Source organism: Acinonyx jubatus, chromosome E2 (genome assembly GCF_027475565.1).
Source record: "Acinonyx jubatus isolate Ajub_Pintada_27869175 chromosome E2, VMU_Ajub_asm_v1.0, whole genome shotgun sequence".
NCBI lineage: Eukaryota > Metazoa > Chordata > Mammalia > Carnivora > Felidae > Acinonyx > Acinonyx jubatus.
The window spans coordinates 44,831,421-44,857,696 of record NC_069396.1 but is presented as its reverse complement, the minus strand read 5'-3'; the positions used below and the strand labels follow the sequence as shown (position 1 = coordinate 44,857,696).

The window sequence follows — 26,276 nt, the reverse complement described above, 5'->3', positions numbered from 1 at the left end:
TCTTTCTCTCTCTGTTTCTCCCTCCCTCCTTCCCCTCTCTCCCACTCACATGTATTCTCTGTCTAAAAATATATCTAAAATAAAATAATACATAAATTTATTCTTAGGTAATATATTGTAGTGGTTACCAAACATGTCTGAACATTTGAACAACCTAAGTAGCTTCAAAACATAATATTTGTATCCCATGCTAAGAGATTGTGATTTAATTGGTCTGAGGTGTGGCCAGGGATCTGGAATTTTTAAACGAACTCCAGCTATGCATACAAATTTAGAAATTATTTCCATATTTTTTCCCAAAGTGTTCAAATATAATTCACATACCTACAGTTTATTCATTTAAAGTATATAATTCAATGATTTTTTTTCCAATTCAATGATTTTTAGTATTCACAGAATTGTGCAACAATGACCACAATCTAGAGACTGTATTCTTATCACCTCAAAAAGAAACCTGTGTCTATTAGCAGTCATTTCCAATTTCTCTATTTCCATTCTCCAATTCACCTTCATCTCCCACCCCCAGCACTTGGCAACCACTAATCTACTTTCTGTCCCTATAGTTGTCTATTGTAGACATTTCATATGAAATGAAATAATGTAATATACAGTGTTTGCATCTGGCTTCTTTCACTTAGCATGTTTTCAAGGCTCATCCATGTTGTAGTATGTATCAGAACTCCTTTTTATTGCTAAATAATACTCCATTTAAAGATATAACAAATTTTATTCATCCATTCATCAGCTGCTAGACATCTGAGTCGTTTCCACGTTTTGGCTGTTGTATTGCTAAATAGTAATCCCTTGTAAAATTTTATTTATTTATTCAGTCAATAGCACTTCATGTCTGTTGGCTATTTGTATTTCCTTTCCCTTTTTTTTTTTTAAACAAAATAGTGATATTAACCCCTTATCAGACATATCATTTGTAAATATCTTCTCCCATTCAGTAGGCTGTCTTTTCATTTTATTCATGGGTTTCCTTTGGTGTACAAAAGCTTTTTATTTTCATGTAGTCCCAAGAGTTTATTAAAAGATTAGTGCCTATGTATTCTTTTAGTTTAATGATTTCAGGTCTCAAATTTAGGTTTTAAACCCATTTTGAGTTTATTTTTGTGTATGGTGTAAGAAAGTAGTGTAGTTTCATTCCTTTGCATGTAGCTCTCCAGTTTTTCCAGAACAAAGAAAAACATTTATTCAAAATACTCTCTTTCCCCCAACTGGCTATTGTTGCCTCCTTTGTTGTAGATTAATTATTTTAGCTTTAGTTTTATGAAAAATACTATTGGCATCTTGTTAGGTATTGCACTGAATCTGTGGTTTGCTTTGGGTAGTATGGACATTTTAACAATTACTAATTCTTCCAATCTATGAGCAGTGTATATCTTTCCAACTGTATTATCTTGAATTTCTTTCGTCAATGTTTCATAGTTTTCAGAGTATAGGTCTTTTACCTCCTTGATTTGTTATTTCCTTTTCCTTGAACTGCCTATGAATGTCTTTTACCCACTTTTTAAAAACAAAATATTTCCTTTTCCTTAATCTATAAAAGCTTTTTATATTCTAGGTATTAATTTCATTGTTGTCAATATGAATTGCAAATATATTCACCCAATTCAAGGTCTTTTATTTTCTTTATGTCTTTTTATAAAGAAAACAATTTTCATTCAAACTTATCAATCTATTGATGATTATTTTTAAAAAGATCTAAACAGAACCTTTAGAAATGTTCTTAGTTCTCTTTCAAATCTGACCCTCTATGAAAATCTCTTATTGCTTGTTATTTTTGTGATTTAGCTTATTTCTTTAAACATTTCACCAACATTTTATATTTATATCTAAAAATACCAATATGTGAAATCATTTGCCATGTAATCTGTTGTTTCTTTAGATTATCTATCACTCACCTATGACCTGTTTCCTTGTGGGTTGGATGATCTTTGTGAGCTCATCTTTTGTTGATCTTAATTTGTGAGAATTCTAAAACCCTCTTACTTTCCTTCAGAGAGGATGTGCATTTTCTTTCACCAGAAGTCAGAGGGCACCACCTCAAAGCATAAAATTTGAACTCCTTTTCTGGAGTTGCCAAATTATATTTATTTCTTAATTACTCTATCATTCACTCTTCTTTAATTATGCTTTTCTGTTCCTCCTACTAAGTTAACACCCACCCTAAACTCTCTACGTTTACTACTCCATCTGTCTGCAATACTGTTCCTGCACAGACTGGCCTGACTCCTGCCCTTACTTCAGTCAAGTCTTTGTTCAAGTATTACCTCCTTAGAGATGTTTTTTAAAAATCTGCCTATCTAAAATAGCCCATCCATACTCCCCAGTTAATTTGCCTACTCTCCTTTACTTTCAAATTCCTTATTGTTGCCTGCAAACTATTATATTTATTAAATAAATGTATATATGTAAATATATACACACAAACACATATATTTTTATTTCTCCCAGAGAATGTAGCAGAAAACAAACTTTATCTAGATCATCATTTCTCCAATACCTACTATAGTCCTTGGTAAAGAATAGGCTCTTAATAAATATATTTTGAATGAATGAATACATTTTAAAGGGAGACAATAATATAAATATAAATACAAAAAAAAATCTAGAAAGGAATTGACTCCCAAGTTTACATACCACTGGAGAAAAGGAAGAGCTCCTCCTTTGAGAGTGGGAAGGACTATCATAAGAGACCAAAAGGGAGAAGAGTAGGGATTAGGTGGGATTCCTTAGAGAGATTGTGCTGAAAAGCCCTTGCTTTTCTTCTCAAGTCAGAAGTCTTTTTTCCACATGACTTGGGTCTCAAAGGCAGTGTACCAACCAGTAACTTCATAAAGCCTTCAGAGAAAAGAGGAGTGAATGGGTAAAAGACAGGGACTTCAAGAGTCTAAAGAATAAAGTGATCATTTAGGTTGGAAAATCACTTGTTAAAAGTTTTAACTGATATAGGATGTCTCTTATTTTGTTATAGGAAAAAGTCCAACAAACTTTCTTAGACAATCACATGTTCTTCCTGAGCTATTTTCCAATATAAGGTGGTTCTAGCACATTCATTCAAAGAACAATACAAAGTTCTTAAAATGTAATATTCAACTACAAAACAAAAATAGGAGCGAAAGTATTTGTTGTAATGGATTGTTTACCTGACCTAATCTACCCTATTACTATGTAAATAATATAAGCTTTTCTACTGTCCGAAAAACAATATATTCCTGGATCTAATTTTCAAAATATTTTTAACTCCTTTAGCATATCTAAATTGTAACAATGCATAGCCTGTTTTTCCTGACAATATTGTAAGTGTCCCAGAATTCAAATCTAGCCCCTTGCTTATCAAATAAGAGAGAAAGAAGAGCGATAATTACACTGGAAAATGGAGAAAGCAAATATGCCCTATGAAATATTACTATTTCCAGTAATTGAAATATTCTCATTCCTTTGAGAATAATAAGAGGCAATTCAGTTACTTAAAAACAATCGAAGAAAGCAGCCATTCCAAAGGTAGATCCTGAAATACTAGGGGTACATTTCCTTACCTACTAGTGACACCAAGTTACTATAGTTCTCCAACATCACATCTCTATACAAATCCCTTTGAGCAGAGTCCAGGCATTCCCACTCTTCCTGAGAGAAGTCAATGGCAACATCCCTGAACATCACTGATCTCTGAAACAACAAATATAATACCAGTTGTGGAAATAAAGAAAATATTTTTTTTCAACAGAGGGGAAATGACAGGGTACTCTCCACAAAGGAGGTAAAAAACAGCAGAAAGCCACTGACATAAATGAGACACTAAAGAAATCAATTCTTCTGAAGTACCAACATGTTCCTGTTGCTATAGGTAATTCCTGCATATAGAACATCTCATTATGCAGATAAGTCTGGAAATTAAAGATGTAAAGTCGCAACTAAAAGAAATAGCACACAAAGGCAACCTGTACAATACTCTATCATTCACTCTTCTTTAATTACACTTGTATCTTGTGTATCATACGTTCTCAATAAATTCAAGTTTCTCTTCCTTATTCTTTAAGAAATAAGAAAAATAACTGGGGAAGTTTTTTTGTAAAATCTCATAAAATCTGCTTCTTATAAATTTTTTTTTTAATTTTTTTTTAACGTTTATTTATTTTTGAGACAGAGACAGAGCATGAACGGGGGAGGTCACAGAGAGAGGGAGACACAGAATCTGAAACAGGCTCCAGGCTCTGAGCTGTCAGCACAGAGCCCGATGCGGGGCTCGAACCCACGGACCGTGAGATCATGACCTGAGCCGAAGTCGGATGCTTAACCAACCAAGCCACCCAGGCGCCCCGGCTTCTTACAGATTTTGTGTAAAATTAAGGAATTTATTGAAACTTCAATCCATCATTGTATCAGGATATTATCTCATAAACATTTTCCTTCTTACCAATAATTTAGTACATATTTTAATAGGCTGCAAAATAGCTCCATATAATGAATGTCTGACTTACTAAGTGTGCATTATTTACACATTTAGCTTACATAATAATCTCATAAGCATTTCTTACTTTTGGGAGTCTACAATTCTCAACAACTTTTGCGTGTGAATGATGATCTTTCTTGTACTATTTATCACTTATAAAATGTACATTTTTCCTTGTTCTAAGCAACAGAAAGGTAGAAAAGATCATCTAAACTTACATGTACAAGATTAACACATAACTTTGACTCTCAAAGTTATCCATATTATTGCTTTATGTCAATTATGGATTACCAGGGAAGATCCCTGATCTCTTTCAGGCTCTAATCATGTTCTAATGGATCTTAAAAGCTCACAAAGCATGAGCTCTGAGGCCAGTCAAAACTAATGATCTTGTCTAACCAGGAAACTTAGGTATAAAGAGAACTTCAAAGTTTTCTCATGTGTGGTACAATTAACAACCTTCTCTATCTTATAAAATCAGGGAATCTGCTTTTGTTAAATCAGTGCTTCTAGTCAAAGATGCTCCAAGTATTTTTGAATAATTATGTGAATATAGGTTGATTAGAAAGACAAACTTAGGAAAGATCCTCATCACTTATAAGACTGGAATGCTGGGGAGCACCTTGCTGAGTGGGGTCAGTTAGGAAGGACATTTCAGAAATAAGGAATGCAAATGTGCACATACTCTGTAAAAAAAGTGACTACTTAAACAGAGCATGAAAAAACACCAATTTACCTGAGCCATGGTTTTTAGTGCTCCAAGAAATGATCAATCCTCCTCTGGATTCCTATCTTAGAGAAGCACAGAGTCTGAAAAAGGCAGAACTAGAGACAAGAAAACCGAACCATGAGACCATGCTTTTTGCAAAGTTCCAAATGAGTAAGTCAGAATTATCTTTGTTGCTCTCTTCTTCCTGTCTCTTGCTCCCATCACCAAAAAAATACTAACTGGGACACGTACAGGTGATGGTTGTTACTCTGATCAAACTTAATGCTCTCTATATACAAAAAGACAATATTTACAACAACTTCTCTACTGTTTCTGAAAAAAAATTATAGATAATACATTTATATCCTTTATGCCAAAAATAGAGATAATGACCAACAGTTATACACATTAAAAGGCACAATTAAATGCTTGCTTGCAACTACTTAAAATAAACAAATCAGATTTATAAGATGACAATATTCAACTAAGCATATTTTTAAGTTCCATTTTAAAAATTTTAATTCCAGTATAGTTAACATACATTATATTGTTTTCAGGTGTACAATATACTGATTAAACAATTCTATACATTACTCAGTGCTTATCATGTTAAGTGTACTCTTAATCCCCTTCACCTATTTCATATACAACCCCACCCAACTGCCCCTCTGGTAACCATCAGTTTGTTCTCTATAGTTAAGAGCCTATTTCTTGGTTTGTCTTCTTCCTTTCTTTGCTTTCTTTCTTAAATTTCACATCAGTGAAATCATACAGTATTTGTCTTCCTCTAATTTCATTTAGCATTATACTCTCTAGATCCATTCATGTTGTTGTAAATGGCAATATTTCATTCTTTCTTATGACTAGGTAATATTCCATTGTGTGTGTGTATATGTATGTATGTGTGTGTGTGTGTGTGTGTGTATATATATATACACACACACAAACACTACTTCTTTATCCACTCATCTATAAATGGACACGTGGGCTGTTTCTATAATTTAGATATTATTAATAATGCTGCAGTAAACATAGGGGTACCTATATCTTTTTAAATTCGTGTTATCATAATCTTTGGGTAAATATCAATAGTGCAATTACTAGATAATATGGTAATATCTTGGCTATTGTAAATAATGCTGCTACAAACATAGGGATGTATGTATCCCTTTGAATTAGTGTTTTGGTATTCTTTGGGTAAATACTGGTTGTACAATCGCTGGATCATAGGGTAGTTCTATTTATAATTTTTTGAGGAACCTGCACACTGTTTCCCAGAGTGGCTGCACCAGTTTGCATTTCCACCATTTGTGCACCAGGGTTCCTTTTTCTCTACATCATCACCAATACTTATTGTTTCTTGTGTTTTTGATTTTAGCCATTCTGACAGGTGTGAGGTAATTCTCATTGTGGTTTTGACTTGCATTTCCCTGATGACGAGCGATATGGAGCCTCTCTTTATGTTTGTTGGCCATCTGTGGGTCTTCCTTGAAAAAAATGTTCATGTCTTCTGCCCATTTTTTAATTGATTAGGGGTTTTTGTTGATTTATATAGCTTTTTTTTAATATATATTTTGGATTCTATCCCTTTATCAGATATGTCATTTGCAAATATCTTCTCCCATTCAATAAGCTGTCTTTTAGTTTTGCTGAATGTTTCTTTTGCTGTGCAAAGCTTTTTATTTTGAAGTAATCCCAATAGTTTATTTTTGTTTTTGTTCCCCCTGCCTCAAGAGACATATCTAGAAAAGTGTTGCTATGGCTGATCAAAGTAATTACTGTCTGTGTTTTCTTTTAGAATTTTTATGGTTTCAGATCTCACATTTAGATTCTTAACTGACTTTTAAATTTTTATATATGGTATAAGACAGTGATCCAGTTTCATTCTTTTGTATGTAGCTGTTCGGTTTTCCAAACACCATTTGTTGAAGAGACTTCTTCCCATTGCATATCCTTGCCTCCTCTGTGAAAGACTAATTGACCATATAATCGTGGGTTTATGCCTGAGCACTCTATTCTGTTCCACCAATCTGTTTTTGTGCCAGTACCACACTATATTGATTACTATAGCTTTTTAGTATACCTTGAAATCTGGAATTGTTATACCTCCAGCTTTGTTCTTCTTTCTCAAGATGGCTAATGGGGGGTCTTTTGTGGTTCCATATGAATTTCAGGGTTACTGCTCTAGTTCTGTAAAAAATGCTGTTGGTATTTTGACAGAGATTTCATTAAATCTATAGACTGCTTTGGGAAGTATGGACATTTTAACAGTATTTGTTCTTCCAACCCATGAGCATGGAATATCTTTACATTTGTGTTGTCTTAAATTTCTTTCTTTTTTCAATTTCATCAATTTCAATTTCTTTAATCTTTCATTTATTTTAAAGTTTTCCGAGTATAGATCTGTCACCTCCTTGGTTAAGTTTATTCCTAAGTATTTTATTCTTTTTGGTACAATTGTAAATGGGATTATTTTCTATTATTTATTTATTTTGAGAGTGAGAGCATGTGAGCAGGAGAGGGCAGAGAGAGAGAGAATCCTAAGGAGGTTCTGCACTGTCAACATGGAGCCTGAGGCAGGGGCCCAAACCCATGAACTGTGAGATCATGACCTGAGCCAAAATCAAGAGTCAGACGCTTAGCTGACTGAGCCACCCAGGTACCCCCTCCCCAGGATTGTTTTAACTTTTCTTTCTGTGTGTTTTTTTTAATGTTAATTTATTTTTGAGTGGGGGAGGGATAGAGAGAGGAGAAGACAGAGGATCTGAAGCAGGCTCTGTGCTGACAGCAGAGAGCCTGATGCAGGGCTTGAACCCACAAACCATGAGTTCATGACTTGAGCCAAAGTCGGACTCTTAACTAAGACTGAGCCACCCAGGCGCCCCTTGTTCTGCTGTTTAATGGATTTCTGTATATTGATTTTGTAACCTGTGAATTTAGTGAATTCATTTATCACTTCTAGTAGTTTTTTGGTAGAATCTTTTGGGTTTTAAGTATATAATATTATGTCATCTGCAAATAGTGAAAGTTTCACTGCTTCCTTACTGATTTAGATGCCTTTTACTTCTTTTTGTTGTCTGATTACTATGACTAGGCCTTCCAGTACTATGTTGAAAAAAGTGGTAAGAGTGGGGGCGCCTGATGACTCAGCAGGTTAAGCTTCTGACTCTGGATTTCAGCTCAGGTCATGATCTCATGGTTCATGAGACCTAGTCCCATGTCAGGCTGTGCACTGACAGCATGGAGGCTGCTTGGGATTCTCTCTCTGCCTCTTCCCCATGTACCTGCACACCTCTCAAAATGGATAAACATTTAAAACAAAACAAAACAAAACAAAACATTGTGAGAGTGGACGTCCTTGTCTTGTTCCTGGTCTTAGGGTTTCCCAGTTTTTCCCATTAAGTACGATGTTAGGTATGGGTTTTTCATAGATGGCCTTTACTATCTTGAGGACTGTTCTCTCTAAATCTACTTTGTTGAGGGTTTTTATCATAAATGGATATACTTTGTCAAGTGCTTTTTCTGCATCTACTGAAATGCATGAAATGATCATATGGTATTTATCCTTTCTCTTGTTGATGTGATGTATGACACTGATTAATTTGTGAATACCGAACAACCCTTGCATCTCAGGAATAAATCCCATGTGATCATGGTGAATGATTTTTTTTTAATGTATTGTTGGATGCGGTTTGGTAGTATTTTATTGAAGAATTTTGCATCTATGTTCAACAGAGATATTGGCCTGTATTTCTTTTTTTTTAAATTAAATATTTATTGGGGTGCCTGGGTGGCGCAGTCGGTTAAGCGTCCGACTTCAGCCAGGTCACGATCTCACGGTCCGTGAGTTCGAGCCCCGCATCAGGCTCTGGGCTGATGGCTCAGAGCCTGGAGCCTGTTTCCGATTCTGTGTCTCCCTCTCTCTCTGCCCCTCCCCCGTTCATGCTCTGTCTCTCTCTGTCCCAAAAAAAATAAATAAACGTTGAAAAAAAATTTGTAATTAAATGTTTATTTATTTTTGAAAGAGAGAGACACAGAGCATGAACAGGGGAGGGGCAGAGAGAGGGAGACACAGAATCTGAAGCAGGCTCCAGGCTCTGAGCTGTCAGCACAGAGCCTGATGCAGGGCTTGAACTCACAAACTGGGAGATCATGACCTGAGCTGAAGTCGGACGCTTAACCGACTGAGCCACCCAGATGCCCCTGTATTTCTCTTTTTTACTGGTGTCTTTATCTGGTTTTGGTCTCAGGGTAATGCTGGCCTCATACAATGAAAGAAGAAGTTTTCCTTCCTCGTCTGTTTTTTGCAATAGTTTGAGACTAGGCATTAACTCTTTAATAAATGTTTGGTAGAATTCACCTGTAAAGCCATCTGGTCCTGGAATTTCGTTTATTGGGAGTTTTTTGATTACTGATCCAATTTCATTGCTAGTAACCAGACTATTCAAATTTTCTATTTTTTCCAGTTCAATTTTGGTAGTTTACATGTTTCTAGAAATTCCTTAATTTCTTCTAGGTTGTCCAGTTTGTTAGCATATAATTTTTCATAATATTCTCTTATAATCTTTTGTATTTCTGTAGTGTCAGTTATTTCTCCTTCATTTATGATTTTGTTTAGATTCCTCTTTTTTTTTTTTGTCTTTTTGATTAGTCTGCCTAAATGTTTATTAATTTTGTTGATCTTTTCAAAGAACCAGCTATTTCTTTTTCAAGTTTCTATTTCATTTACTTGGGCTCTAATCTTTATTATTTCCTTCCTTCTACTGGTTTGGGGTTTTGTTAGTTCTCTTTCTAGCTGCTTTAGGTGTAAGTTTAAGTTGTTTATTTAAGGGGCGCCTGTGTGGCTCAGTCGGTTGAGCGTCTGACTTCAGCTCAGGTCATGATCTCACGGTCTGTGAGTTCGAGCCCCACGTCCGGCTCTGTGCTGACAGCTAAGAGCCTGGAGCCTGCTTCCAATTCTGTGTCTCCCTCTCTCTCTGCCCCTCCCCCGTTCATGCTCTGTCTCTCTCTCTCTCTGTCAGAAATAAATAAACATTAAAAAATTAAAAAAAAAAAAAAACCACGGTTGTTTAAGTTGTTTATTGAAGATTTTTCTTGCTCCTTGAGGTAGGCCTGTATTGCTACAAACTTCCCTCTTAGAACAGCTTTTGCTGCATCCCAAAGGTTTTGGATCATTGTGTTTTCATTTTCATTTATCTCTATGCATTTTTTGATTTCCTCTTTTCTTGCTTGGCCCATTCATTGTTTAGTAGCATGTTACTTAACCTCCATGTATTTTGTGTTCTTTCCAGATTTTTTCTTATGGTTGATCTAGCTTAATAGTGTTGTGTTTGGAAAAGTTGTATAATAGGACTTTAATCTTTTGAATTTGTTGAAACTTGTATTTTTTTATTTTTTTAATGTTTATTCATTTTTGAGAGACAACAGCATGAGTGGGGGAGGGACAGAGAGAGAGGGAGACACAGAATCTGAAGAAGGCTCCAGGCTCTGAGCTATCAGCATAGAGCCCAACACGAGGCATAAACTCACAGATGGCAGATCATGACCTGAGCTGAAGTTGGACACTTAACCAACTGAGCCACCGAGGTGCCACTGTTGAGACTTGTTTTACTGCCTAATATGTGATCTATTCTGGAGAACATTCCATTTGCACTTGAACAGAATGTATATTCTGCTGTTTTAGGATGGAATGTTCTGAATATATCATTTGATCCATCTGGTTGAATGTGTCTTTCAAAGCCATGGTTTCCCTATTGATTTTCTTTTGGATGATTTGTCTATTGATGTAAGTAGGATGGTAAAGTCTCCTATTATATTACTATCAATTACTTCCTCCCTTTATGTTTGTTATTAGATGCTTTATTTATTTGGGTGTCCCATGTTTGGTGCGTAAGTATTTACAATTGATATATATTCTTGTTGGGTTGTTCCTTTTATCATTAGATAGTGTGCTTTGTCTATTTTTATAATTTTTGTTGTTTTAATGTCTTATTTTGTCCGATATAAGTATTGCTACCCCAACGTTCTTTTCACTTACATTTACATGACAACTGTTCTTCTATCCCTTCACTTTCAATCTGCATGTGTCTTCAGATCTGAAATGAGTCTCCTGTATGCAACACAGAGATGGGTCTTGCTTTTTTCCCCATTCTGTCACCCTATGCCTTTTGATTGCAGTTTAGTCCATGTACATTCAAAGTAATTATTGATAAGTGTGTCCCTATTGCCATTTTGTTTACTTGTTTTACATTTTGTTACGGTTGTTTTTGTAGGTCTTCTCTATTCCTTTCTTCTCTCATTAGGTTTCTTTAGTGATATCCTTGGATTCCTTCCTCTTTATTTTTTGCATATCTATTTCTGGTTTTCTATTTTGGTTACAATTAGGTTTGTGTATAACATCTTCTGCATATAGTGGTCTAGATGAAGTTGGTGGTTGCTTAAGTTTCAACCCATTCTTTACTCCTTCCCCCTCTGCATTTTAGGTACATGGTGTCATACTTTACATCCTTCTCTTTTGTGAATCCCTTGACTGATTTTTATAAATATACTTAATTTTATTGCTTTTGTTCTTCCTACTTTTTTTTTAACGTTTATTTATTTTTGAGACAGAGAGAGACAGAGCATGAACAGGGGAGGGTCAGATAGCGGGAGACACAGAATCTGAAACAGGCTCCAGGCTCTGAGCTGTCAGCACAGAGCCCGACGCGGGGCTCGAATTCATGGACTGCGAGATCATGACCTGAGCCGAAGTTGGCCGCTTAACCGACTGAGCCACCCAGGCGCCCGTGTCCTTCCTACTTTATTATTACTACTTATGGTCTTTCCTTTCCACTCAGAGTCTCCTTTAACGTTCTATGTAGGGCTGGTTTAGTGGTCATGAATTTTTTTAACTTTTTTCTGGGAAACTCTTTGTCTCTTCTTCTATTCTGAATGATAGTTCTGCCAGAGTATTCTTAACTGCAGGGTTTTCTTTCAGCACTCTATGTATATCATGGTATTCCCTTCTGGCCTGCAAAGCTTCTGCCAAAAAATAAGCTGATAGCCTTATGGGTTTTTCCCTTGTATGTAACTGTTTTGTCTTCTCTTGCTTTTAGAATTTTCTCTTTATCACTCCTTTTTGCCATTTGAATTACTGTGTGTCTTGGTGTGGACCTCCATGTGCTGATTTTGTTGGGGGTTCTCTGTGCCTCCGGATCTGGATTTGTTTCCTTTCCCAAATTTGGGAAGTTTCTGCTATTATTTCTTCAAATAAGTTTTCTACCTTCTTTGCTCTCTCTTCTCCTTCTGGGATCCTTATAAAGTCAATGTGATTACACTTGATGGTTTCAGTTTTCTGAGACTATTCTCATTTTTTAAATTATTTTTTCTCTTTCTTATTCAGCATGATTGCTTTCCATTACTCTGCCCTCCTGTTTTTTCTGCTTTCTCTAGCCTACTACTGATTCCATCTAGTGTATTTTTAATTTCAGTTATTGAGTTCTTCATCTCTGATTGGTTCTTTTTTATGTTTTCTCTTTGTTAAGTGTCTCACTGAGGTCCTCCACTCTTTTCTCAAGTCTAGTGAGTATCTTTATGACCATTACTTTAAATTCCCTATCAGGCATATATTACTCATCTCTATTTTGCTTAGGTCTCCTGCTGTGATTTTGTTTTGTTCTTCCATTTGAGACACATTCCTTTGTCTCTTCATTTTGTCTCTTTATGTCTGTTTCCATGCGTTAGGAAAGTCAGCTATGCCTACTGCTCTTAAAAGTAGCACCTTATGAAGAAGTCCTATAGTGCCCTGCAGTGCAATGTCCCCTGTTCACCAGAACCTGGCACTTCAGGAGTGTCTTTTATGTGTGTCGCATGCGGTCTCCTGTTGTGGCTGAGCCATTTGTGGACAGATTTTGGTCCCTGTGTTGTTTCTGGGCCAGTCGGGGGCTGCACTGGGCTTAAGGTGAGTCACACCGGGTGTTTGCCAGAGATGCAGTGGCACCAAACTGCAGGGCACATTCCATGCACTGTCCCCTGAGAAGCTTTCATTGGTGGGCAGGGACTGCAGTCAGACCAGAGATCTGCCCTCTGCCCCCAGCTCACTGCTGGGGCTACAGGTAGACTGGTATATGTGGTTATCTTCGCTTCTCCCCCAGGCAGGAGTCACACTGGAGTGACTGCTGGCTCATGTCAGGGCTGCTTGCACACTGCCAAGCTTGTGGCACCACTTTTGGAAAAGCTTCAGCCTAGCATATTGGAGGGGCAGGTCCTCAGGAGAATGCAGGTGTTGGGTGTAGGGTATTCACAAAGTTTGCACAGGTCTGCTGTGGGAAGGGACCTGGAGCAGAGGCCTGGCTGGAAGGGGCAGATCCACAGAAATATTCAGGGGCAGGGACATTGTTAGCAAATTATGTAACAAATATTAGTGCTGTACTGCCTCTCATAGGTGTCTGTGTGTGTAGGCTGGGGGCTGGGGAAGGAAAACTGGTACCTGTCAGCCCTTTTGTTCTTGGAGATGTCTCCCAGTGATTCCTGACCCTCCAGCACAAGTTCTGAGATTAGTAAACAAATCCCCCCAACATACTCCAAGCATTTTTTAAACTACTGCTTTTATCTTGTATCTCTGTGGGGCTGTTTATTGTGCTGTCTCTCTAAGAGCAGAGACTCAGTTTCCTCTCACCTCCCAACTCTCCCAGAGCCAAGCCTAGTGATTTTTAAAGTTCCAGGTGTTAAGCCCCACTGTTTCCAAGAACTTATGAAATTCAGCCACTCTGATTTTCTAAAGTTTTGGGGTTTTTTAAAGAGAGAGAAAGAAAGAGAGACAGCACATGCATGCAAGTGGGGGAGGGGCAGAGAGAGAGCATCCCAAGCAGGCTCCACACTGTCAGCGAGATCATGACCTGAGCCAAAGTTGGATGCTTAACCAACCGACAGAGCCACCCAGGTACCCCAGCCCCTCTTATTTTCAAAGACAAATGTTAAGGGGGTTCATCTCCCCATGTGGAAGTGCTTGGTGTGAGGGTCTCTCTTTTTTTTCCCCCTTTCCATGCCTACAGCAGTGTCCTTCTCTCCCATAGTACTGTGGGTCTACTGAGCTCCCAACTGCATCTCTACCCTCCTACCCTCTACAATGTGGCCTATTCTCTACATTTAGCTGTGGAGAGTCTGTTCTGCCAGTCTTCAGGTTGTTTTGTGAATTATTTACACTGATGTGGGTTTTATCTACTTGTATCCATGGTACAAGGTGAGCTTAGGTTCCTCCTACTCTAGCAACTTCCCCAGAAGTCTTCAACTAAGTAATGTTGACAACTTTTATTTATATTTGACATTTTGAAATAAGGTCTATATATGTGTATTTATGTATGCGTATATATGTATGTGTGTGATATGTTCATGTGTGTGTACAAAATCAATGAAATTTGTTATCTACAAATGCAAGCTTCTACAAGTATGTGATACTGGTAAGGAAAATATCACAAGTGGTGTTGCGATCAGTGCTGTAACTTTTTCATGTGTTTAAAAAAATCTTGATAAATTTCTGAATAAAACAAAGTATAATCTTTTCTCAATCATTCCTGGAAGATTTAGCTAATAGTAAAACCATGCAATAACAGCAACATGATGAATTCAAAAGTTTGTAAAAATCATGCAAAAATAATGTGTTATGTGAGAAGTTCTAGACCCAGTTAATTATAAACACATTCTTTTCCATAGCAATGGTCTTCATTTTACAGGTCATAGAATAATTATTTGCTGTGTACTGCAGAACATCTAGATTAGAAGTTAGCAGGGGCGCCTGGGTGGCTCAGTTGGTTAAGCCTCCGACTTCAGCTCAGGTCGTGATCTCGTGGTTTGTGAGTTTGAACCCTGCGTCGGGCTCTGTCCTGACAGCTCAGAGCCTGGAGCCTGCTTCAGATTCTGTGTCTCCCTCTCTCTCTGCCCCTCCCCTGCTCACGCTCTGTCTCTGTCTTTCAATAATAAATAAACGTTTAAAAAAAAAGAAGTTAGCAAACTACTGCCCACAAACTACTTTTGTAAATAAATTTTACTGGAACACATCTACACTCGTTTGTTTATAAACTGTCTTTGACTACTTTCACACTACAGTAGCAGAACTGATTAACTGCAACAGAGACCATCTGGCCCATAAAGCTTAAAGTATTTACTGTCTACCCCTTTATAGAAAAGTTCTCTGTCCTATAATTAAGATCCATGGCTTCAGTCCTTCAAAAAGCCAGAAGATTTCACATTCAACTCAGTTATTTTAACATTCAAAAGCATCCAGATATATTTCTAAAACACTTTCTAGGGAGAACCACTGCCCCTATAGAAAGTCAATCATGTAGGTATTTGATAAACATTTCATTATAAATTCTACTTCTTCCACATGTGGAAAGCTCAATAGATAACTGACCATGTTGGGGCGCCTGGGTGGCGCAGTCGGTTAAGCGTCCGACTTCAGCCAGGTCACGATCTCGCGGTCCGTGAGTTCGAGCCCCGCGTCAGGCTCTGGGCTGATGGCTCAGAGCCTGGAGCCTGTTTCCGATTCTGTGTCTCCCTCTCTCTCTGCCCCTCCCCCGTTCATGCTCTGTCTCTCTCTGTCCCAAAAATAAATAAACGTTAAAAAAAAAATTAAAAAAAAAAAGATAACTGACCATGTTAACAACCAAAAATACTTCAGATAAGATGAAAAATCATAACTTCAGCACAAAGCTAAAGACACAAGGAAATTTAAGGGTACTAACTGTAAAAAGTGCCAAGCACTTCTTAAGAGATATAATAGGGGAGCTCCTGTCCCCAGCAGGGATTAAACTAAATTGTAATTTCCTTAAAGGTCAATAGTCCAACCACTCCAATTAAAAGACAATGTCAAGACAAGGAAAAAAGCAAATTCCAACTATATGCTCTTTATAAGAAATGTACTTTAAGTTTAAAGATATAAATGGGTTGAAAGTAAAATTGTGGAGGAAGATACACCATATAAATACTAAGCATAAGAAAACCTACATACCTATATTAATATAAGACAACAAACACATGAAAAGATGCTCAAATCACTGATCATCAGGGAAATACAAATCAAAACCACAATGAGATATCACCTCACATCTGTCAGAATGGCTAAAATCAATAATATAAGAAACAACAGGTCGTGGCAAGGATGTGGTGAAAGGGGAACCCCTGTGCACTGTTGGCAGGAATGCAAACTGGTGCAGCCACTCTGGAAAATAGAATGGAGATTCCTCAAAAAGTTAAAAATAGAACTACCCCACAATCCAGCAATTGCACTATTGGACATTTATCCAAAGAATACAAAAATACAAATTTGAAAAAAAAAATATTAATTCAAAGGGATTCATGCACACTAATGTTTATACCAGCACTGTCAACAATAGCCAAACTATAGAAACAGCCCAAGTATCCACTGACTGATGAATGGATAAAGAAGATGTAGTGTATATGTGGGTTTACACACACACACACACACACACACACACACACACACACACACACACTAGAATATTACTCAGCCATAAAAAGAATGAAATCTTGTAATTTGCAACAACATGGATGGAGCTAGAGAGTATTACACTAAGCAAAATACCTCAGTCCAAGAAAGACAAATACCGTAAGATTTCACTATATGTAGAATTTAAGAAACAAAACAAATGAACAAAGGGAAAAGAAAAGAATGTCAAACCAAGAAACAGACTCTTAACTATAGAGAACAAACTGATGGTTACCAGAGGTGAAGTAGCTGGGAGGACTGGTAACATAGGTGATAGAGATTAAGGAGTGCACTTGCTGAGATGAGCATTGGGTCTTGTATGGAAGTGCTGAATCACTATATTATACACCGGAAAGTAATATTACACTGTATCTTAACTAACTGAAATTTAAATAAAAACTTAAAAAAAAAGAGAGAGAGAGGCAGAAAAGATATACCTCCACCATTTTATAGTAGTAAGCATACGAAAGCCTGTGTAGCTGTATTAATATAAGACAAAACAGAGATCAAGACAAAGAGTAATATAAGAGAAAAAGAGGACAAATTCATCAAGAAGACAGAAATCCTAAAGGTACACAGATTTAATAAAGCATAAAAATATCTGAAGCAAAAACTAACAGAACTAAAGGAAGAAATGGACAGATCCACAATCAGTTTTAGAAATTTTAACATCTTTCTCTCAGTAACTAACAGAACAAGTAGATGAAAATGTCAGTAACAATATAGAGGATTTATATACACTATCAAGAACCTTGACAAAATTGATACCACACTCACTATCAACAAAGGAGCTGAAAATAGTTGAGCTGCTAGTTGTCAGAAAAACTAAGACAATAAGCCAAAATGAAAGTAACAGTCAAGCTTTTAATTACTTACTAGTCAAGTAAAGCACCCAAAGAAAGCACTAGCTCTCACACTGTTCTATTTTCCCCCATGGAACAGCCCCTACAGAGGGTCAGATGGATCAGCACAGATGTAGAGAATCGTTTCACTGCCAACGGAGTACCAAACAAAAGCCTTCTCCCATTTCAGGGACCAGGGCCACAGAATCCAAAAGGAACCAAATCAGAGGGGATAAAGAGGATCCCATAGGCCAAAGATGAACAATCGGAGTATGAAAAAGAACAGTAATTGCTACAGAGTGACATATGTCAAATATAATTAAATCCACAAGTCCATAAAAATAATTCTTTTAAAGTTTATTTATTTTGAGAGAGAGAGAAAATGAGCGGGGGGAGCAGAGAGAGGGAGAGAGAATCTCAAGCAGGCTCTGCACTGTTGGCATGGAACTTGATGCAGGGATTGAACTCACGAATCATGAGATCATGAGCTGAGCCAAAATCAAGAGTCAGACACTTAACTGAGCCACCTAGGCGTCCCATATAATAATAATTTAAAAGGAAAACACAGGATGAACTTTCAAAGATGCTGAAAAATAATGAGAAAAATCAAGCTTTTATCCTAATATTTTTTTACATAAGTTATACTTCAGAGTAACCAAGACACTGATGACAGGATGGTTCCCTTTACAGAAGTATTCTAGCTAATAACTGCAGAAGAAATGACAGAGTTACAGTATCATTTTATGACTCCTGATAAAATAATAAATTCCAAGAAAAGACAACCTATGGCTGCTAATATCACATAAAGGAAAACAACCAAATGTTATGCACCATGTCACAGATATACGCACCATTATGTACAAAGGATTAGTACAAAGCAAACAAGCAAAACCACAAAAAAACCTCATCAAGCCTCTAGAATTAAATACCAGTTTAGAAGAAATACAAAACATGTTAAATGACACAACACATAAGCAAGCAACAAAATCCAGAATATGGGTAACTTTATAAGAAAACTCTGTTTCTGGAACAAATAAACTGAAAGAAAAGAGAAAGATAGATCAAGAAACATATCACACTATTACACTAAATAGACTAAACAGGCATTGTTGGATCTCAATTCTAATGCATATTTATATACAATAGGAGAAATCTTAATACTGACTGGCTATTTCATAACATTAAGACAGTAGCAAAGATTTTTTTTTTTAAGTAGTAATGATATTGTGCTTATGTTCGTTAAATAAAAAGCTCTTATCTTTTAGAAACACGTATTAAAATATTTGTGGATGAAATTTCATATCTGCAATTTACTTCAAAATAATCCTTTTTTTTGTGAGGAGAGGGATCTAGAGATGAAACATGTTTAGCTATAAACTGATATTTGCTGAAGGTGAGTGATGGGTAGGGTACATGGGGATGCACTACACCATACTTTTTTCTTTCATATATGCTTGAAATTTTCTATAAACTTGAAGGATAGATTCCAAATATGAACCAAGATTCATTCTAAAGGAGTTTTTTTGAGTAACTGTTATTTTCTTCCTCATTTCTTTTTGTATTTTCTAAGTCATACCAACAAACATGTACTACCTTGATATCAGAAAACAAGAAAATAACAGCTTCATGAAATTGTAAAAAAGGACATACAATGGTTAAAAAAAGTCTCAATAAATTGAGAAAAAAGTACAAAGATAAGACTTTTTTTAAACTTAGGTAATGAAGAAAAAGATGGGGAAGGGGAAAAATAAGGATGTGTTTCCATTTTATTATTGCTCAAGAGTTGTAATTCAGGTAGAATCTATGTTAAAAACCACAACATAAGCTAAAAGTAGGCCACTTCTAGAAATCTGAAAGATAAACCTTTACAAATAGAAACCATACATACTGTTATTGATTGCTATATTATACAATGGAAAAATATTGGGGCAAAAACCAAATGCCCACTCAGAAGACTGGGTGAATAGGGGCACCTGGGTGGCTCAGTTGGTTAAGCATCCAACATCAGCTCAGGCCATGGTCTCATGGTTTGTGGGTTTGAGCCCTACATTGGGCTCTGTGTAACAGCTCAGAGCCTGGAGACTGCTTTGGATTCTGTGTCTCCCTCTCTCTCTCTCTGCGCCCCCCCCCACCACCACTCACACCCTCTTTCTGTCTCTCAAAAATGAATAAATGTTAAAAAAAAATTTTTTTAATAAAAATTAAAAGACTGGGTGAATAAACTATTACTGCCAATCAAGAAATAGATAATTATAAAATAGAATAAGAAAGATCTCTCTAGGCTGCTAAAAATGATCTCCAGAATACATTAAACATATGTGAAAGAAAAAGATATAGTGTAGTATACATACAATACTCCCTTTTAATTACATACATATACATACAAACACATATACATAAACATGTACCATTTAAAAGAAAAATAGAAGAACAAACCAAAGAGAAGTACAGGTAGTTATCTATAGAAGGAAAAAGGGAACAGGGTGGAAAGGACAGGAATGGACACCAGACTTCTCTGAATTTACCTTGTCTGTAGTTTTTATTTTGGAAATAAATATTTTATATAATTTTAAAATAAAATTAAATCAAAGGGGGGGGGGGAATCACTAAAAGTATAAGATGAAACAAATGAGCCTAACTGTAGGACAGGTTTTATCCTATTGAACTCCAGGAAATCTTGATTGTTTTTCTGTATTCAGATGGTTAGTAAAAATATTGGTATTGTTAGTTTGAAACTCTCTCCCCCAATCCAAAAGAAGGCAGAAAAGGAAAAGAGAATAGGGAACAGATGGGACAAGATGATGGATTTGACCCAAACCACATCAATAATCACACTAAATATAAATGGTATAAATACTTTAATTATAAGACAGAAATTGTCAAACTGTATAAAAACTGACTATGGCCGACAAAAAATGCCCCCTAATACCAGAACACAAACAGGTTAAAAAAAAAAAAGGATAGAAAAGATATTGCATGCTAACACAAATGAAAAGAAAGCTGGAGTGGCAACATTAAATATCAGACAAAGTAGATGCTCAGAGCAAAGACTACTACCAGGAATAAAGAAGAGCATTTCATAAGGATAAAGGGATCAATTCACCATTAGGACATACTATCTAAAACATTTATGATCTAATAACAGAGTTTCAAAATACATGAAACAGAAACCCATAGAAACTACAAGGAGAAAGAAATAAACCCAAGACAGAAAATCAGTAAAGTTACAGAGGATTTAAGCAATGCTATCAACCTACCTTACCTAGCTGACATTTATGGAACATTCCACCCAACAATAGCAGAATAGTCTTTCCAAGTGCACACCAAACATTTACTAAGATAGACCACACATTTTGGGGTCACAAAACCAATCTTAATGAATTTTAAAGAATTCAAGTCATACAATGTATTTCTCTGAACACAATGGAAGGAAATCAGTAACAAAAAGATCTCTGGAAGATCCTCATAATACCCAAAAACTAAATAACATATTTCTAAATAACCCATAAATCAAAGAAGAAATCAAGAGGCTAATTAGAAAGGAGTTTGAACTGAAGGCAGAATAAATAAGATTGGCACGTGATACCTTTTGAGCTGGGCCTATGATGGTTCATTATACTTTTGTGTATGTTTGAAAATTAATAAATAGGAAAAGTTAAAAAAAAAACCCATAATACTGCTATGTCAGAAATAACACAATATAAGGGTGCGTGGGTGGCTCAGTCGGTTAAGCGTCCGACTTCAGCTCAGGTCATGATCTCACAGCTTGTGGGTTCAAGCCCCATGTGGGGTTCTGTGCTGACAGCTCAGAGCCTGGAGTCAGCTTCAGATTCTGTCTCCCTCTCTCAGCCCCTCCCCCACTTGTGCCGTCTCTCTCTCTCTCTCTCTCTCAAAAATAAACATTTAAAAAATTTTTTTAAAAAGAACACAATATTATCTCCTTTAAAAATGTATGAATCTCAAATCCATACTTCCTCAATTTAACCACTATTGGGAAGTATCTATCATAACTAACTACACATATTCCATGCTCCCAATCTACAGAAAATTGCCTTGCCACCTCCATCATTTGAGAAAGCTTAACTAGGAAATTTCAAAAAGAAAACAAAGATTCCTATATCCTGAAAAAATAAAAGCATTTCCGGAAACTAAGAGGTAACATCTACTCACCTTGGACTTTGGTTTTGAATGTGTAACAGCCATTTTTTCCTCTTCTGGGCTCTACTCTCAGGAAAAGAAAAACCAATCATGAGATACTTGGCCTTTCTTAGGATATACTCTAAATCAGAATACACTCTCTTTCCCCTCCCCCATCTACCCTTCATTTAATGTGGAGGAAAATCAGAAGACTAGAACTTTCCGTATGGGAAAGAAGGTCCAAGATCACAGCTGTCTTGGGCTAGAATTTATTTCCGGATTCAAAACTGTCCACTGGAGACAGAGCCCTGCAGTGAAGTGCCACAGGCTCTAAAGTGTGTGACTGACTGGCTCCTCTAGCACATTCTCTGGAACCCCATTACATTTCCAAATGGCCTGTTTTGAAGGTGCTATCTGCTGTGGTTTAGAAGTAACTCATAGTCTTCATTCAGAGGCTCAAATTTCTGACTTCCTTCCTTCCTGTCATTTTTCTCCATTCAGTATCCTTAAGGCTATAAGGTGAGAGGACACCTGGAAGCCGCAGGGAACCTACAACTACAATCCCACTGTGAACTAAGGATGAATACAGAAATGAAGCAATATAGGCCATGTGTGAAGGAGAGGTGGGGGTGGGGGGTGTCACTGAGGTCAGAAGAGAAAGAGGTCAAGTTCTTTAAGGACAAAGTCACAAGAGACTCATGATACAAAGGCAGACAGCCCCAGAATGAACCCCCAAAATACAAACGCCCAAATTTATCTGTGTATCTCACTAAACTCCCATAAGGTCACAGGCTATAAAATATATAAATGACTAGACAAAGTCACGCACAATCACATTTCCATAGTCACACAGCCAGAGTCACAATTGCCAAATTAATGTTATATCCTCAGACCACCTTTTGTCTTTAAAATCCAATCATATACAGAGCATGTAAACACTCCAGCACATCCAAGCACCCTATCAGAGATACCCATGGCCCAAAACACACTTTCACAACACTTTTACTCTCTTCACACAGTCATGAAAAAGTGGCACACTCACAGTCCCACAGTCACACATATGGCACGCACTCAAAGAGAAAAATACAAGCGTACCAGGTCAAGGAAAACAAGTGGACACAAACACCATTGTCACAGTATCATTCTCATAACACCTCAAAATCGCAAGGAAGCCCCAGTAATACACAAAATACACAATCGTATTAATAACCTCAAAATGACCCAAGTCCATCTAAACACCCTGTCACAGCAGTCCTGTCGCACAGCTCACGGTCACAAGCAAACCACCAGTCACACAAGAGGTACACACACAATCACACTGTCACATGGCACATTCCCCGTCAGGTAAGCACGCGGTCACAAATACACTGTGACAGCAGTTATTACTCAGAGCTGCAACTCTCACTCACGCAAACGCTTACACACAAAACCAGAGCCGCATACGTCCATTCGCCCATACCAGTATCAGGCACAAAACGGCAAGAAACCGCCACACACACAATTCCAGTGACGCTTCCGCCCCAGCATTCCGGACATCCTCACCTCGACAGAAGCTGCAGTTCAGGATCCAGGATCTGGCGCCTGGGGTCCAAGCCCCGATTTCGGGTTCGCCCGCCCAACGGGAGCCGGGCCAAGCTCCTCCAGACGCTGCCCTCCCCACGCGAGGCCCCCAAACCGCACGAACAAACGGAAATGAAGCCGCATTGGGGACGCGGCGGCTCTGGGAAATGTAGTCCAACACCAGGAAGCCTGCGGCTGGCCGGCCGGGACGCTGGGAGGCCCAGTCTACTAACCCTCCCCTCGGTTCGTAGATTCCGCCGCTCGAACCCGCTCGCCCTAAGGCCGCGCCGCGGGTGTTTCTGGGAGTGCCCGCCTGAGCTCAATGCGCAGGCGTCGGGCGCGCCCTAGTGGGGTGATTGGGCCAGGAGACTGCTAGGGTGTGGAGCAGTCTAGGGTGTTACGGGATTTGCAGAAGGCGGGACCCTCAGGCGGGCAGGTGCGGGGGGTGGGGGGGGGGGGCGCTGGAACTGAGGCGGGGCAAGCCGGAGCCTCAGACTGGCAGAGACCCTCGGGGTATCCTGACAGGCCCTTCGGTGTGTATGTGTGTGAGACCACACCGGACCCAGTCGGGCGGAGTGGGAGTTCCTCGGCGGCTGGGTGTGTGGTTGTATGCTTCATGCTTTTGGGTGAGGTGGTTCATGCTTGAAGCTGCATGGTAATGACATTTTCTAACTGTGGGATTGGCTGACAGAAGAAGGGACCTCTGCTGTTGTGGTTTGTTTTTGTCCATAATTAACAATGGTTGCGTGACTGATGATGATTTGTGTTATGCAAATATGCTTTTCTCCTGCCTTTATTTTAGTGTCTGTAGGACTCGCAGAAGAGCATGTGTGTGACTGAAAAAACGATAGATGGTCAAGTTATTTCTTTCTTGAACACTCATTTGATCTGGTAAAAAAAAAAAAAAAAGTTATCAATTTATCTGACAAACAATTTAGACATGATCTTTCTGTTGGATCCAATATACGTGTTATGGGGAAGAACGCAAAATCAACAGTTTTGTTTGCGAGAAACATGATTTCAAAGCCAGTCCTAGCATAACAGTCCCACGAAGTAGGCATCCATTCTTTTCTAATATTATGGGGACATTATTGGTTAAGGTTGAGAGGCCATGGACTAATAAAATAATAAAATAACTTATTACATAAAAAGATGTTACCGTGGTTCACGGAGAGAGAGAAACTTAAAGTTGTACATTTTTTTGGTAAGCCTGAACTTGTCTCATGGCTTTTTTTTTTTTTTTTTTTTTTAATAAGGACAAAAGTTTGAACTTCCAGTACAGAGGCGGATAGAATTGTAAATGCACCACTCTTCCGGGGTTGGGGGAGTAGAATAATAAAACTTCCTCTTTCAGGACTTTATACTGAACACTTTGATCTCTTCCCAGTAATGTGACTGTATTAGCAAGTTTGGTGCCCAGGATTGTTGAGTGAATGAACCTGTGTACAGTAATCCACTATAAATGTGAGATAAAGATTGTCAAATTGCACTGACTTAGAGTGGGTCAAAGTGACCAAAAAATTGGTCCAAATCCAAATCAAGGTTGTACATTGCACTGGATGGACCTATCTTTACACAGACACACACCCCACACAAATACATTTATTTCTTACATTTCTAGAAGCTGGGAAGTTCAAGATCATATACCGACGGATTTGGTGCCTGGTGAGAGCCCCTTCCTTGTTTGTAAACCTTCCTATCATGTCCCTGTTTCCTTACATGGTGGAGAGAAAATATACCTTTTTAGTTTCTTTAAATGGGAGCAGTGTTCCTTTCACCTGCTTTCATGTTTCACAATGACATTTCTGATGAATCTAGAATGTTTATCTTGTAGAACAGCTAACATTCTGAATATGTTTTGGCATGAACAGGTTAAGTTTAAATATATTTGGCAAGAATACTATGGGTGGTGGTGTGTTCTTCCTATTGCATGACATCAAGAAGCAGACAATTTGAGTTTGATCCATTTTGGTGATACTAAATTTGATCCATTTGGTTCAAGTAGTGTGTGGACCTGATCTCTTTCTGGTAAGTCAAGAAGCCAGTCAAGAAGTAATTTGTCTTTGTAAGTCAAGAAGTAATCTGATGGGGATATTTTGAGACCATTTTACACATAGCCTTTTAACTAATGGTTTTAGGATTTATTGATGATCCTTGCCTAAATAAGTTCTTAAATTTGGGGCTACAATGGTGATTTTTTCATGTTATCATTCCTTCTTTTGTGTATAAGAGCTTTGCTTCCTCCTCCCCCTCTCCCTCTTCTGTTTTTTCTGTTTTAAGTATCACTATGATTCATGGATTTTTTTTTCCATTCAGAGTATTTTAGCTCTTTGTTATCATCATTCTTTATGTTGCTCATATTGTCCCAAATTTGGCCTCTCAAGCTGGCTCGTCTATCCTCATTTGTCTTTGAGCACTTCCTTACTTTTTGACACAGATATTCCAGACTCACCTTGTACAGACCTGGAATTAGCCACTTTCTTAGAATTTTTAAGGTGAGATTTTCAAATGTATGTCCTTAATAAAGTTAAGTAATTTGTCGTAAACATGCAGTGGAATGTTATACACCTGATGAACTTGAGTTTATAAAGATTATAAATTTTAAATTAACAAAAATTAATCTTAAAGCTTTACTCAGCATTATATCAGTGACATATGTCAATATTAATTATTAATGTTTTATGTCATAAATGTGAATGGCTACATAGATACTATTCCATTGTTCAGATTTATCACAATTTATTTGAATCATTTCTCTCTGGTGAATATGTTGAAACCATTAGCTAACAAAGCCCAGGTGTTTGATTAACAAGAATCATATTTGACAATTTTACTTGAGAAGTTGCCTTAAAAGTTCCAGTACAAGGGTGCTTGGCTGGAGTGCTTGGGGGGCTCTGTCAGTTAAGTGTCCAACTGTGCCTCAGGTCATGATCTCACAGTTCCTGAGTTCGAGCCCTGCATCAACTCATCTGCTGTCAGACTCACTGCTGACAGCATCAGACTGCATCAGAGTCACTGCTGTCAGTGCAGAGCCTGCTTAGAATTCTCTGTCCCTCTCTCTCTCTCTGTCAAAAATAAATACGG

At 37.6% G+C, this 26,276-nt stretch overlaps 1 protein-coding gene across 5 annotated transcripts in view; it reads right to left on the bottom strand.

The window, feature by feature from the left end:
• The window catches only part of LOC106974653 (zinc finger protein 420), a 38,148-nt gene extending 14,844 nt beyond the window's left edge, over positions 1–23,304 (bottom strand). Inside the window, exons 1-4 of one of the 5 annotated variants that reach the window (XM_015071912.3) lie at positions 23,175–23,257; positions 21,666–21,716; positions 5,196–5,284; positions 3,546–3,675 (exon numbers count right to left, since the gene is read on the bottom strand). In XM_015071912.3, the coding sequence (XP_014927398.2) occupies positions 3,546–3,675; positions 5,196–5,204 (139 nt within the window). In that variant the 5' untranslated portion in view covers positions 5,205–5,284; positions 21,666–21,716; positions 23,175–23,257. Of the gene's footprint in view, positions 1–2,646; positions 2,788–3,545; positions 3,676–5,195; positions 5,285–21,665; positions 21,717–23,174 lie in introns of those variants that run through there. The other 4 variants (XM_053210218.1, XM_015071913.3, XM_015071914.3 and 1 more) reach the window with 4 other exon arrangements.
• Positions 23,305–26,276: the final 2,972 nt, after the last annotated feature.